Source organism: Pteropus medius, unplaced genomic scaffold (assembly GCF_902729225.1).
Source record: "Pteropus medius unplaced genomic scaffold, Ma_sr-lr_union100, whole genome shotgun sequence".
NCBI lineage: Eukaryota > Metazoa > Chordata > Mammalia > Chiroptera > Pteropodidae > Pteropus > Pteropus medius.
Genome location: NW_024342644.1, coordinates 4735510 through 4751738, shown reverse-complemented (window position 1 = coordinate 4751738; position 16229 = coordinate 4735510). Strand labels below are relative to the sequence as shown.

Below are 16229 nucleotides of genomic sequence, written 5' to 3'. Positions count from 1 at the left end.
TGATGCAATGTGCTCCTGTAGGAATCAGACATTGCCACCTATGGAATATTCTTGTAAAATGAACATTTATAAGACACAAATATGGAAATCTGAACACTGACTGGATATATGATAATTGAAAAGGAATTATTGTTAATTATTTTAGGTGTGATGGTACTGAAGCTATGCTTAAGAATACTCATCTTTTAGAGATATAAGCTGAGATATTTATGATACAAAGTTATAATATCTAGAATTTGCTTTAAAATAACCTAGAGGGGAAGGAGGAAGAGAGGGCATGTAAATAATACAAAATTGTCTATGAGGTGTTCTTTTTTAAGCTGAATTATGGAGATATGTGGGTTCATCATACTATTCTCTTTCCACTTTTATGTTTAAAATTTTCCATAATAATTGGGGAAAACATAAAAAAAAGTATCATGATTAAATCCCAAATAGCTATCAAATTATAAAAACAAAACAACTGGAAGTTGAGAAGGCAATTCTGACCATCTTTATTATGAAACCATAAATGATGTGCACCATGTCTTTGGGGTTGTGTTGGCCTACACGTCTTGGACTTGTAGATATCAAGGGGCTGTGGGTCAGTTACCTGAATGACCCAGCGCAAAAGTGTTCATAGGGTTTCTTGCTTGTTATATGATCTCGTCAACTGATCCTTTGACACAGTTAAAGCATAGTCACTGTGACAGTTTTTAGGAGAAGAAAAGGCCTCCAGAATTTTTAGCACTGACAGTATTAGTCTTCTCGTAAATGTTTCCTTCACTTAAAAAAGAGATTTGTTGGTAGTCAAAAACAAAACTTTACTGGGAAGAATTAATTAACTAATTAATTAAAGTTTAATTTGCCAAATGACTGTCAGGTGATGTTTGATGAACAAAAATAATTATATTATTTTGAGTTTTAGTTTTTCAATAAGTTATTTTTCTCATATAATCTCATAAATATTATCTGGCTCCTCATATTTATAGGGCTCTAAAGCTCAGAGTTATGGAGTAAGTAGAACTCACATAGAAAATCACTCCTTTGTAGTAATATTTCAAATCTGAGTGGTTAAGTTTATATTTATAAAAGTACTCTGGAAATATCATCATAAATGTTTTAATCTGTCATACATAAACATGATAAAACTTTGGTATTTATATTTAACACTAACATGCTCCCTTTCTTCTTCCCAATCAAAATGAATCTCGACATTGTAACTCAAGTTTCAAAAGTATGTATCCCATCTTTTTGGAATTATGGACCTATTTATTCATGTATGAAAGTGGAAAATGAAATCAGAATATATATGTATGTCTACACATATACATATGGATTCACACACACACACACACAGAGACACCCATTTTTACCAAAAGGGTGAAGAAAAGTTTGTTTTTTTTTAAGGTTTAAAAAAACTTTAAAAATCTCTTCGACCTACAAAAGCATTTATCAGTCACTTTTTAAAGAAAATACTGCCCACTGTTTACTAAGGTATCTAAAAAGCCCTCCAGAAATTCTAGTAACAGTAGATGACCAATAACAGAAATGTGTCACTCAGTATACTTTATTATTTTAAAATCTGAATTATGACTTAAAATATTCAGTTCTTACTAGTTATATTTCAAGGCTCAAGAGCACCAACTCACTAGTGGCTACCAAAGTGGTTTTAGCAGTTACAGAACTTTTCCATTATCTCAGAAGTTCTTCTGGGCAGCGTTATCCTAGAATAAAACTAAAAACAGCTCCCAAACAAATGAGAGAAACATCACAAGCTTTGCCTCCCTTACTTATTGATAACTTTTGTGACATTCTGTATCTTTAGAGACCTCTGTCTAGGTGTGTACACACACACACACACACACACACACACACGCCTATCACTTTCCCATTCACAGTATACGCTTATTACAATAATATAAAAAAAAGTTATGAAAACTGCTTGATTTGGCAATGCACTCAAGACAAGAAATTAGCATAAAAACTAATTTCTAGTTGGACACATGCCTGGGATGCTTGTAAGAAACAAATATAAAACCTCTTTGCACAATTCACGTACCCTCACCTAGGCCACAAACCTCCTACAGATAGACTGCTGAAGATGAGTGCATCTAAGAAATCATAAACTACTTCAGGAAGTAAAGTTATCAGCAGATACAACAAACAGTTGGGTTGAGACCCCAACAACTTCAGAGGACAGAATTCTCAAAGACAATAAAATAAATAAAAATAAAATTATTAAAGGCATATGATGGAGTAAAAACAAGACTACCAATAGAGACCAGGCACATCCAAAGATGGAGCTCTTGAACTTCTGCAAATGAAAAACAAACACCCCGAAAATCAGAACTCAACAGAATAACTGAGCAGCAGCTGAGACATGACTAAAGAGCAAATTAGTGGACTTGAGCGTAGATTTGAGGAAATGAAAGTCCCTTAACCCCATGTCCCTCCCTTCCTCTGTCCTCAATCTCATTTCCATCTTCACACCCAATATTGCTGGCCTGCTTCCACACATCCTAGTGTCAATTTTTTGCATTTTTGCTTCTGCATCCACAACTACATGGCACCTAAAACTCCAAGGTTCCTAGTGTCTTCCTAATTGATACACTCAAAAGAATCTTCTTAGCTTCTATTTTGACCTGCCCTTCCTTAAAATTTTTCTCTTCCCTTAGCTTCCATGATTATATCTTGTTACCTCTATTGACCCCCTGGCTCCCTCGTCTAAGCTGCCTTCATATGCTATCCTCAGACCATCACCAACACATTGGTTTAATCCTTCCACTGCACTTTCAAGAAAGGGCAAAACTAATAATGGCCAATTCTACACCTTTAGTGTAACTTTACAGCACTAAATCCAATGTCCTACTGGATATCTCTACATTGATATCTCAGGGACATCTCAAATTCAAAGTATCCCACACTGAACTTATTACCACTCATTATCTATCATTCCCCAAACCCGTTTCTCCTCTGTTTTCCTTATTTTGGTTTAGCAGCACCACCATTTATTTAGTCTCCCAAGAAAGAAACCTGTAATGATTGCTGACTTCTCCTTTTCTTTCACTGATTGAGTCCCCATCCTGTCCCCAGTCAGATCACTACAACTTGCTGACTTTCAAATAATTGTCAAATACATTTCATTCCTCACCTCTACTGCCACTTGCTGTGGTTCTATAACCATATCATAAAAAATATCCTAATTGACCAAAACCTGGTACAGATAACACAAAAAAGGAAAACTACAGACCAATATCTCTCATGAACACAGATGCAAAAATCCTAAATAAGATACTAGTAAACCGAATACAGCAACGTATTAAAAGGATTATACACACGATCAAGTGGGCTTCATCCTAAGGGCACAGGGATGGTTCAACATATGTAAATCAATTAATGTGATACACCACATAAACAAATTAAAAAATAAGAATCATATGATCATATCAATAGATACAGAAAAAGCCTTCGACAAGATATAGCATCCATTTATGATCAAAACACTTAACGAAATTGGTAAAGAAAGAAAGTACCTTAACATAATAAAGGCCATATATGACAAACCCTCAGCCAACTTATACTTAACGGTGAAAAACTAAAAACCTTCCCTCTAAGATCAGGAACAAGGCAAGGCTGTCCACCATCACCACTGTTATTCAATATAACATTGAAGGTCCTAGCGAGTACAATCAGGCAAGAGAAAGATATAAAAGGCATCCAAATAGGAAACAACGAAGTCAAATTGTCACTATTCGCGGATGACATAATTCTCTATATAGAAAACCCTAAAGACTCCACAAGAATACTACAAGAAACAATAAGCAAATACGGTAGTTTCTGGATACAAGATCAACGTTCAAAAAATCCATAGCGTCCCTATACTCTAATAATGAAGCATCAGAAAAAAAAGTAGAAAAAATAATCCCTTTTGCAATTGCAACAAAAAGAATAAAATACCTAGGAACAAATCTAACGAAACATGTGAAGGACCTATATAATAAAAACCATAAGACCCTATTAAAATAAATCGAAGAAGATGCAAAGAAATGGAAAGATAGTCCATGTTCTTGGACTGGAAGAATAAGCATAGTTAAAACGATCATATTACCTACAGCATTATACAGGTTTAATGCAATCCCCATCAAAATCTCATTGGCATTTTTTAAAGAAAGAGAACAAAAAATTATCAGATTTGTATGGAAGCACAGAAGACCCCAAACTGCCAAAGCCATCCTGAGAAAAAAGAACGAGGCTGGACGCATCACTCTGCCTGAGTTCAAATTATACTACAAAGCGACAGTAATCAAAACGGCATGGTATTGGCAGCAAAACAGACATACACACCAGTGGAACAGAATTGAGAGTCCAGAAGTAAACCCATATTTACATGGGCAAATAGTTTTCGACAAGAAAGCCAAAAACATATAGTAGAGAAAGGAAAGCCTCTTTAATAAATGGTGCCAGGAAAACTAGAAAGCCACCTGCAAAAGAATGAAACTAGACTGTTGTCTAGCACCACACACCAAAATTAACTCAAAATGGATTAAGGACCTGAATATAAGACCTGAAACAATAAAATGCATAGAAGAAAACTTAGGAAATAAACTCAAGGATCTTGGACCTAAAGAGGATTTTATGAATTTGACCTCAAAGGCAAGGGAGTAAAAGCTAAAATAAATGAATAGGACTACATCAAACTAAAAAGCTTCTGCTCAGCAAAAGAAATTGTCAACAAGGTAAAGAGACAACCATCCGAATGGGAAAATATATTTGCAAGCAACGCCTCCAATAAGGGCGTAATATCCAAAATATACAAAGAATTCAAACAACTCAATAACAACAAAAAAACAAACAATCCAATAAAAAAATGATTGGATCTGAACAGACACTTCTCACTAGAGGACATACAAATGGACAACAAATATTTAAAAAGATGTTCAACATTGCTAGCTATTAGGGAAATGCAAATTAAAACCACAATGAAATACCATCTCACACCTGTTAGAATAGCTATAATCAATAGGACAAGTAATAACAAATGCTGGAGAGGATGTGGAGACAAAGGAACCCTCATACACTGCTAGTGGAACTGCAAATTGGTACAGCCACTATGGAAGACAGTATGGAGTTTCCTCAAAAAACTAAGAATTGATCTACCATATGATCCAGCAATCCTGCTACTGGGTATTTACCTCCAAAGACTTGAAAACTCATATTTGAAAAGATATTGCACACCGATGTTCATAGCAGCATTATTCACAGTGGCCAGAACATGGAAGCAACTGAAGTGTTCTATGATAAATGATTGGATAAAGAGGCTATGGTATATATATACAATGGAATATTACTCAGCCATAAGAAGAGATGAAATACTGCCATTTGCGACAACACGGATGGACTTTAAGATAATCATGCTAAGTGAAATAAGGCAGACAGAAGAAGTTGAAAATCACATGGTATCACTTATATGTGGGATATAAACCTAAAAGCAACAAATGAAACGGAAAAACAAACAGAGACTCATGGACATGGACTAGAGACTAGTGGTTACGAGAGGGTAAGAAATGGGAGAGGAGTGGGGAGGTAGATGGGGTAAAGGGGATCAAATATATGGTAGCTGAAGAAACTGGACTTTGGGTGGTAAACATACAACAATATACAGACGTCAAATTATAAAGTACACATGAAAATCACATAACTGTATTAAACAATGTTACCCCAATAAACTTAATTAAAAAAAATGTGAAAAAGTTTCAAACTATTTTCAGTAAAAGAAAAAAAAAATATATATATACATCCTAATTGATCTCTCTACCCCCAGTCCTACGCACACCACATACATCCACAGTAATCAGATTTGCATGTTATAAAGATTACTTTATAAAAAGCACTTGTCTTCTTGTTAGCTATTGCTTCTATACATTCGCCTCTACTGGGCTTTGAGTTCCTATACTTGGGCATTCCCAGCACAAATCTTCAAACAAAGTCTACTGAATAAATGAACTGCTATCTTGGAGTTCCAGGAAAGAAGAGATTGGGCAGAGTGGGGAAAAAAAGAGTAGGATAAAGACATAGAATTGGAATTAAAACTGAGTATAAGAAAATTTGCTGATTACAATTATTTTTAGATATAGTGTTAGAAGAGACTATGATTAAATCATTACGTTGTACATTTTAAATATAACTTTGTCAATTATATTTCAATTAAACTGAAAAAAAACCTATGAAAAAAAATCCAGAGTTTCTAATATAGTACAAAGCAAAAAACTATTTGAAGTTGAAATAAGTAAAAATTAAGGAATAGTATCATTTTGCCATTAAATATCTTAACAATTGTATCACTATCATACAAGATCTACAAACTTTCATGAATCGCGTATGCTATTATTAGTCTTTTTTCATCACTTAGAAATTTATATAGCCGATAGTTAACAGAATAATTTGAAATGAATGTAACGTTTTCCGCATAAAAATGAGTGTTCAATATTTGTGTGCTAATGAATATTGTTATAGAACTTCATTTAAATCTTATATCTGTTTATTAAATAATTTAAGGCAGCATTTAATAGAAATGAAAAAGTATAATATCTTGTCAATTCTCAAATTTTTACATATATACAGCCTGGTTTAGTAATTTTTCAAAAACAATAAAGTTATCTAATTAACTGTTCCTTACACAATGCATTACACTAACAACTAATTTTCTTTGACATTTATATGTGTCAGGCACTGAGGCAAGAGATTTACATGTTTTGTCCACTTTTAGCCCCATTTATACATGAGAAAACTGAAGTTTAGATGAAAGTATGTTCTCCAAAATCACCCAGCCAGTCAAGGCAGCCTACTCCAAAGGTGGTGCTTGAAATGTTGCTATCCGGTTCTCTGTAATCGGAGAGCAATTCCTAAAGACCCACAGTAGCCTTAACTTTGATATAGCTGAAGCAAATAGGAACGGGTTGTCTTCTGGAAATATGGCACACAAGACATGTTAAGTGGCCATTTACTTTTCTTACCTTGCACTTTCTTTTGGAGTAAGAGTGACATCGCCATCAGATGCGATATCAATCTCACAGTGCTCAGGCTGAATTCCTATACCAAAGAGCTGGATGTCCTGAGAAGTATCCGCACCTACTCTTGTATGGTCCTAGGAACAGAATATTAAAGAAAAAAAACCCACACTTAAAGTAACTCACAAAAATTTTCACAATAAAGTTTAATAACCCAACAGCATATGCATGACAATATCAAATGAGTTAGGAGATGTAAGATATCTGGACCATTATAAGTCAAAAGCTTATCATAACACACTAAATTAAAAACAATGTTTAAACATGATGGGGGGGGGTGGATGACCCTGGTGAACAGTGATTACATACTGCCTTAAAATGTAAGGAAATTGAACTTGACAGTAGAATACTTTGAGTTCCAATTTTAACTCAACAACCTACTATTGATGTGAATACAGGCAAGCCATTTCATTCTCTGAGCCTCACGAGGTTTCTTTTTTGCAAAACCAGGACAATATTATCAATTTGATTTACTTAACGGGATTCTTTTAAGGATTATCTGAGTTAACAGCAGAAGTGCTTTGAAAACAGCTATATAAACTCAAGAAGGCTAAAAGTAATTTCATGGAAAGTGGTATTTTAAAATATATAACTTAAGTTTAAAAATAGTTGAATACCTAATACTAATATTATGTAGAGTAATGAAGCCTGTTGCTTATACAATGTACAGATTAGTGTGATTTTAAGGACTTTGAACCTCACACATATGTGGACTGTGACTCCTGGGATTAAGTCCACTGCTCAGTCCCTTTGCTTTTTCTTTTACTCTAAAAATCATTTAATCACTATGATAATAATACTTTCCTATTCAACAGAAAAAGTGTTAGGCCTTAGGATTTCAGAAACAATTTCATACCCCTTAATCATTTACTGAATGAACAAATCTTAAGTGTTATTGGGCTGTCGACAAGTCAGGGGCTATTTGTATCATATTATGTCTCTGGAAAAAGTAGAATAAAAAAGATGATAGGAGACTGAGTCCTTGCTTCAATTCTAGCTTATTCTCTGTTTTGTATATTCACTAGGCAGATCAGAATCCTTAACAAGACGCCTATCTAACCTTTCACAAGGGGGTAATTTCTTTGCATTTAGAGATTTAGGTGTGTAGACAGTGTATACAAGCTGTCTTCAAGACCCTAGGTCTCCAATCCTCAACACTATTTAAATACATATATACATATATTTATATACCACCATAACTCATATGATTAAAAATGTTTCTCACGGTCAGCTAACTGCCTCATGTCAGTTGGGGTCCCTATTTCAAACAGAAGTCTTATTTCTCCCTTAAAATAAGCTGGCATTTCTAAAAGTAAGGTCTGAGAACCTTTGGAGTCTCTGAGTACCATGAGGTCAAAACTACTCTAATAAAAATACTGAGACGTTATTTGTTTTTGTGCTCTCATTTTATCACAAGTATACAGTTTTTTCCAGAGGCTACATGATGTGTGATGTCATGGTTCTGAGGATTAGTGGACTGTATGTTTGCACATTTGTATTTTTGAATGTTCTCAGCTTTAGTATCTAATACAGTAAATGCAGACAGGTATAATTCAGATGCGCAAAAGTTCTTTGGAATCCTTGATACATTTTTTAAAGAGTATATATGGGTCTTGAAGCTAGAAAGTTTGAGAACAGCTGCAATAAGCTATCTAACGTGGCCAGCGGCATACCCTGAGTCCAAAGTCCCAAATCCAAACAGTCACATCCCATCTCCACTCTTGATGGGTGGGATCAAAAGTTATTTCCTGAGGATGTAGGTCCATAAGAGATAGACAGGAAAGAACCTTAGCTGTCTAAACTACTACAAGAGTTTGTTTTAGCCTTGTGTTGATCTTGAAATCACCTTAGAATTACTAAGAAGCATTAACTGTGTGATTCTCCAGAACGTCTCAGGATCTTTGTGATTGAACCTAGATATTCTAAGAATCCTTGACACCATAGCTAAGGATCACATTGACACTCTCAGCTACCCACTTGTGCCCCTCTGATGCCCTAATTGCACAGCCCCAGGATAATACAAAATAGCTGTTTTTCAATCTCAATGGTGACCTGACTGTAGTATGAATCTTTTTGATGAAGGCCAAGCTAGATACAAAAAACAAAGTCATGGGGACAGGCACCCAGATTCAACTGAGAGTTACACATGAATTTGTATGCATTTATATACCCTCTTACCTTTAAATAATAAACCAGAAGTTCATTGAGAGCAGGGTCTGCATTCAAGTTGACTAAGTAGCACTTGTCATCTCCCACCTTGATACCAGATGTTTCCAGGGAAATGCCCATACTTTCAAGTTGTCGTTGTCTCTCCTGTGCACAAGGAAGACAAAAGCAAGAAACTCTATTTGTTGCTCTATTCGCCAGCTGTATCCATGGAAGTGTAAGTCACTGTTTCTGGGGACAATGCCAATTAAATTACACATCCCACTAAGCTCAACTAGGTTTATTTACAGCCTAAAATGTATGACGTCTTGTGTTAGTGCGTTGGGGGCACCAAGGGTAAACCAGACACCATCTTGCCCTTAAGGGGTTTAACTGTCTAGTAGAGGGGGAAGACCACATAACTGGAATCAAGAGGAGAGCCCTGTGCCACTGGAGAGGAACAATGTGTTGTGGGCTTCACAGGACGGAGATTATGATGGGCTAAGAAACAAGGAAGGCTTCAGGAAGATAATACGTTTAAGGTGGTTCTTGAAGCATAAGAATTTCAACAGAAGAAATGGAGTAGCAAGATAAGGGCAGGCTGTTCTGGGGGAAGGGTACAGGAAAGCAGAGTAAAGACTCTGGGGATACTGGAAGATTTCAGGGCCCCAAATCCTTAGTAAATGTGGAAAAGTACTGGGAGATGGAGCTGGAAGAGCTGATTGGGTGCCTATTGCAGAGGGCCTTGAATTCATTCATTCACTGATGACATATTTAGGTAACAGGTACTGACCTAGGGCAGAGAATATAACAGCGAACAAAGTGAAGCCCCTCTTTCACGGAAACATCTATTCTAGTGGAAAGAGATAGACCATAAAAAAAAAAAAAGACAAGTAAATATATAGAACTTCTAATGGGAATAAGTGCTATGGAAAAATATCAAGCAATGTAAGAGGGATAGGAAGTTAGGTGTGTGTGTGCGCACGTGAGTGTGTATGGGGCAGAGGACATGAATAATATCTACAAGAAACATACAAGCAAACAGCTGGACTAGATCTCAGTCACTGCTTTCAAGCTATGTGATTGAGATTGGTCTAGTACTTCCAAGTGGTCAGTGAACTTAAAACGTTTATAAAATGCATGTGTAGAGATTCATAAGACACATACTCACATTCGAGTACAACATTAGTCCTTGCTTTATATTTTCTCTCAAGTAAAGTTCACAGAGCATTTTCTATCAGGCCCAAAGAATCGAATACATTGAAAAACTATGATGTGCTGAATGATACAAATTCTGTCAATAAGGTAGCCATGTGCTATGCCAAGTGATCTAAATTCACAAAACAAGATTTTTGTTTAAACGTGTAAAGCAGGAAATAGTAAAGATATTTCCTTTATCATGCCTGTTCAAATTTAGTGTTCTCCAACACTTCCAGCAAATATATAAATCAAATTATAGTTGATAAAAGACACAAAGTCAATATCTAAAACTGATCTTTGCAGTCTCTAGTTCAGCAAAAAAGAGGTTCTCGAAAGACTTGTTGAGCACAAGTGACTGACAATACAGAAAAGACAGCAAATGAAAAAGAATCACAATATTTTAGGCCTAAATTATCAAGCTACCTGTGCAATTTCTTCTGTTTTTCTCAGCTTCTCTTCCCAAGTCACTGTTAGTTCTTTTATCAGCTTTTCAGACTCTTCAAGCTTCTCTTTCAGTTCAGGGGCCTTCATAGCCTTTAAAATGAAACCAGAGCTATCTGATTTTCTAATTTTTTCTACCACTATAAACAAGACAATCATTTATTGTCCTTCTTAAGCAGTTATCAACAGTTTGTTGGAAGCAATTAAGTCACATGCTGTCAGGGGGGGTTTTAGACCTTTATTAATCAAATGAAATGTAAGAGGCAAACGGTTGCTACTATTTAAAGGAGAGAAATACTAGTGCCCTGAATTAAATTGATAAAATCATTACAGAGTAATTTTATCCATCATACTTAAATTTCAGTTAAAGATGTTAAAGTTTATTTTCGAAATAGAACATAAGAAAGAAGGTTACTTAGGCACATTTCTTTTTCAGTAAGACAGAGATCAATGCACATCACCAATAAAGGCATTCTGGTTATATTAACCTACCAGGAAAGGTGAAGATTCTTCTCGTTTATTTAAAAATTTGAATTAGGGCCCTTTAAACTAGTTTTCTTGTTGATGGTAATAAAACTAGCGTATTTATTATTCACTTAGAAGCAGGACATCTGGTTAAAAGAGCAGTAATTTCCCTCTAAGTTTGTTACTTGAGAATAACTAAGGGGTCTAAATACAGATAGATGCAGCTTGAAAATGTGGAGAGGCCTTTACTTGGCAACGATATGCTTTGACACTCTATAATAACATGAGCCTCTATAGAGTATAACCTTATCAATAAGATGGTAGAGCTTGGACAAGAAGCTGAAGTGGCAATGATATGGAGGATAACTGACTGTGCCTGAGTTTCACAATATTAATAGACCCTTAGCGTGACATTTAGTGCTGGGTACAGGGAAACAGAAGTAAATCTTCTAGGTGAATCTGCTATGGTTCCTCTCTCTTAAGGCCAGGCATTGTTCTAGCCAACTGGCCTAGACTAATTGGTCACAGTGAATATGCAGATTCAGAGATAAGAGGAAAGAAGTAGATCATCTACCTTTAAACAAATATCAGAAGCATTACACTTTCCACTCCAGATCATGACTCACTTCAAAGGTTATCTGCATTTTGATTTTTCAGGTGTTTTGCCATCCTTCTTGGCATCAATAAAAAAATTATGCTTAATGCACTGAATGATGATTATAATGGCAATAACAAAAATAGCAATATTTATAGAGTACTTATGATGTGCAAGGCATTGTGCTAAGTGCCTTCCAGTATCAGTGTGGTACTAGGGTTAGGGCTGAAAAAAATTAATAAAACACAGCTTCTTGAGCTATCAAAGCTCATAGGCTAGAAGAAGAAAAAGACATGTAAACAAAAAAATTATAATGCAACTGCCAGGATCACCAATTCATGGAGTATTCAGATCCCTGGCTTCACTCCCATTTGTTTGTTTTATCTCCTGTTGATTACTTTTGTGATAAGTCCATAGACAAAAAGTATTTAAACAGTGCCAGATATACAAGTGCTCAATAAATAATGACTATTACCTTTTTTCCCTCCCACGCTTAATACTCTCCCAAATAAAGAGGGGTCAGAAGAGGGTGGTGTGAAGGAATGTGAACTCAGAAGCCTTAGGTACACACCCAAGTCCTGGCATGTGGGAGCCTGTGACTTAACCTAAAGCACTTGGCCTCCTACTACCTGTTTCAAAAGAGATAGCGCCTCGGTAACTTGCATAAAGCAACAGCTATTTGGAAAAGAGTATGATTATTAAAGTCTGGGTAAAGCCAAGGAAAGATGGCAACAATGCAAAATTATTGATTTTTGTCTCCTCCCAGGAGCTGACATTAAAAAAAAAAGATTTCTAAATTATTCCTACCATTTAATTATCCTTGATAATGCTGTCTTCCATGACTTGAGATGACATAAAACTAACTTTTTTGAAAACTGCAAGGCCTTTTGTTAATATAGTGTATAATGTTAATAAAAATAACACACTTGGTTCTGTGTGCTCAAGGGCCAACTGATTTACTATAGCAAACAATTAGGTGGTAGCGGCAACTCTTGCTTAATTGTCTGCTTTCTAGACTGTAAGGTGCTAGAACAGAAGTTTTGTATTATTCATGCTGTCTCCATAATGCTTAGCACATAGTAGATGCCTATCAACACTGCGATGTTGAACCACATGGAGGTGACCTAGAGCTGCAAGCAAGCATGCCCTGACCACTCTGATATCATAGGTCAGAGAAATTCAAAAACAAGGAACACCAGACTATTTTTTATTTTTAACTTATTTTTAAATTACAGTTGACTTACAAATTATATTAGTTTCAGGTGTACAATATATCTTATGCAGCAATCACTGCAGTAAGTCTAGTACCCATTATCACCATACGTAGCTGTTAATGACAGTATTCTCTACGCTGTACATTACCTCGGCCTGTGAGAGCTGCTCTCTCAGTTTCTCGACTTCCTCCCGCAGTTCCCGGATGACTTTTGCATTGGGATCCTCATTCACAATGGCATGGTTAACAATCCTTTTGGCTCGATCTGCATATCGTAATGTGGAGAGAGTCTCTTCATAGTTGTCTGCTGCTGGGCTAATGGTGGCTATCATAGAGGTCTGACTGTTGCCCCCTAAATTGTCCTACAAAATATTTCAAATAGCATCTTAGGGAACAATGCCCATGTAAAAAAGTATGATGAAAGTAATAAACTATTCTGTGAAGAAAACAGTATGTGAAAATAGGTCTGTATTTCAAGTAATTTTATGAGTAGATGAAATGTGGTCTCCTTATATTCACAACAATGAATGACGCCCACCAAACAGCATTATAATGAAATAAAAGGCAACAGAAACAAGTTTTCATTCTGCATTCCTAGGAATTAGGAGAGCACTACAGTATTCTCAGATGTTTACTGTCTATTTAGTTAGCTTTGCACACACCTTTCAGCTGTCACCTCAGACATAGCCAATTTTTAGTTGGAAAGGAACACTGGAACACTGAATTACCTTAAGAAGCCAAGTGAGGACTGAATCTCGATAAGGCACAAATTTGTTTTTTCCCTTGCCAGCTGCCTGGTCAGCCAGAGATGATATAACCAACCCCAAGGTTGTCAGTGATCTACCAAGAGGAAAATTTTAAAATTAGTTTTATGGAATGTTTATTTTTAGTTTTCATGAAACAATAATCCTTCTAAGTAATAAGTATAAAATATGCAGATCAATAAAGTGCTAAAATTGATATAATCAAGTCTTCATTAATTTGTCAAGCTGAGGAAAAAACAAAATAATTCCACTAATTTAAAAAAATGAAATTAGAATGCCTATAAGAATCTATTCTGTTCAGTCACAGAACATGTGAAACATACATTTCAGAATCTGAAAAAGTACATTTAAAAGATCACACTGGCAAGTTTTAATTTATTCCAAATATTATGTTACAAGTCTGAATCATTTACTCTTTGGATCTAGTTTGGACCATTTTGGCCCCTAATTTTGTTTCCTCCAATATCCACGTAATTTGCAGAGTACCCTTCCACTAAAAGTTATAAGCTATATACTGTTCGTCTGCTTACCGCTGGCAAGTTTATTTCATGTAGAGTTATTATAGTTTACAGAAGAACCACTCAAGCAGAGGATAGCATAAGGCTACTCTTCCAGCCCCTGCTACTCAAAGCAGCATTGGCATCACCTGAGAGCTGGTTAGAAACAGAATCTTGGAAGTCTCCCCAGGCCTACTGAACCAGAACCAGTTGAAGGTATCTCCAGGTGATTCATATACTTCTTAAATTTTAAGAAGCCCCAACTGAAAGATATCCAAAGTGATAAATGCATTTAGTTGTCTATGCCTATGATTCTCAAAATGCGGTGCTGGGACCTTATTACAAATGCATATTCTCAGGCCCCACTCCAGACCTATTGAATCAGAAACTTACAGTGGGACTCTACAATCCATACTTTAACAAATCCTCCAGGTGATTCTGATGCAGCCTAGAGTTTGAGAACCACTGGTCTAGGCTACTAAGCTCCCCCTGGTGGTTAACACATGTTCTCTGCACCTGGAGAAAAGAGTACCATAGAAATAAAAGATTTGTAGTCCTGAAGAATGAATGACATCCTCTGGTGTCCCATTTAAATTCCAATTTCTCTTCTAAGAGAAAAATCAACTGAATTCCAAGTTTAGCAGCCAGAAAACAGCAGCCTCAGGGATTGCAAACAAAGTTAGATGATACCATAAAAACAAAATGCTTTTAAAATAGTCTGAAAAACCAAACATTACTATTTATTTATAAAAACACAGAAGGGCACAAATCAGCAAGTGACCAGAGGTTAGCAGGTGAAAGACTAAATGGCTTTTTTTCAAATATTAACAAGAAATTGAGTTGAAAGAAAAGAAAGCATATTTCCCACAAAACATAATTCCTCAAAGGCGACTGACTCACTGAAAAGTCACTGAAATACAGAGCAAATTCAAGCAGCAGAAAATGAATGAGAATTTTAATAACTACCAGCCATTACCACAAAGTGACATAAACACATACATTAAAACTGACAGGTTTAAAGTTAAACAAGTCCAAACCAAGAGAAATGAAAACATATGTCCACACAAAAACTTGTACATGAATTTTCACAGCAGCGTAGTCACAAAAACCGAAATGTGGAAACAACTCAAATGTCTATCAGATGATGAAGGGATGAATAAAATGTGGAATATCCATATAATGGAATATTATTTGGACATAAAAGAGAAATGAAGTTCTGATACATGCCACAACATGGATGAACCTTGAAAAATTATGCTAAGTGAAAGAAGCCAAACACAAAAGGCCACTGTCCTAGGTTGAACAGTGTTCCCTTCACCCAAATTCATGCCCACCATAACCTCAGAATGTCACTTTATTTGGAAATAGGGCCTTTGCAGATGAAATTAGTTAAGAAAAGATCACACTGGATCAGGAAGGGTTCTAATCCAATGACTGGTGTTGGTGTAAGAAGGCCATGTGAGGACACACATGGAGAATACCAAGGGAAGACAGAGGCAGAGATTGGAGTGATGCATCTACAAGCCAAAGAATGCCAGCGACTACTAGAAGCTAGAACAGAGGCACAGAATACATTTTTCCTCTGAGTCCCCCAGAAGGAACAAACTCTGTGGATCCTTTGATTTTGGACTTCTGGCCTCCAGAACTGTTAAGAAAATAAATTTCGTGACCTAGTTTGTGGTAATCTGTTATTAAAACACTACAAAAATAATACAGCCACATATTATTTGATTCCAATTATATGAAATATCTAGAACACGCAAATCTATAGAGGTGCAGGTAGCAGTTACCTAGGGTTAGGGGTGGGGTCAATAAGGAATGACTTGATTACAGGTTTCTCTTGGGAGTGATAAAAATGTT

The 16229-nt window shown here is 35.9% G+C and overlaps 1 protein-coding gene across 1 annotated transcript in view; it reads right to left on the bottom strand.

Moving 5' to 3' along the window:
- The window catches only part of KIF13A (kinesin family member 13A), a 175088-nt gene that overhangs the window by 42803 nt on the left and 116056 nt on the right, over positions 1–16229 (bottom strand). Inside the window, 5 exon segments of the mRNA XM_039866482.1 lie at positions 6996–7126; positions 9228–9362; positions 10818–10928; positions 13258–13470; positions 13837–13948. Coding sequence (XP_039722416.1) covers positions 6996–7126; positions 9228–9362; positions 10818–10928; positions 13258–13470; positions 13837–13948 — 702 coding nt within the window.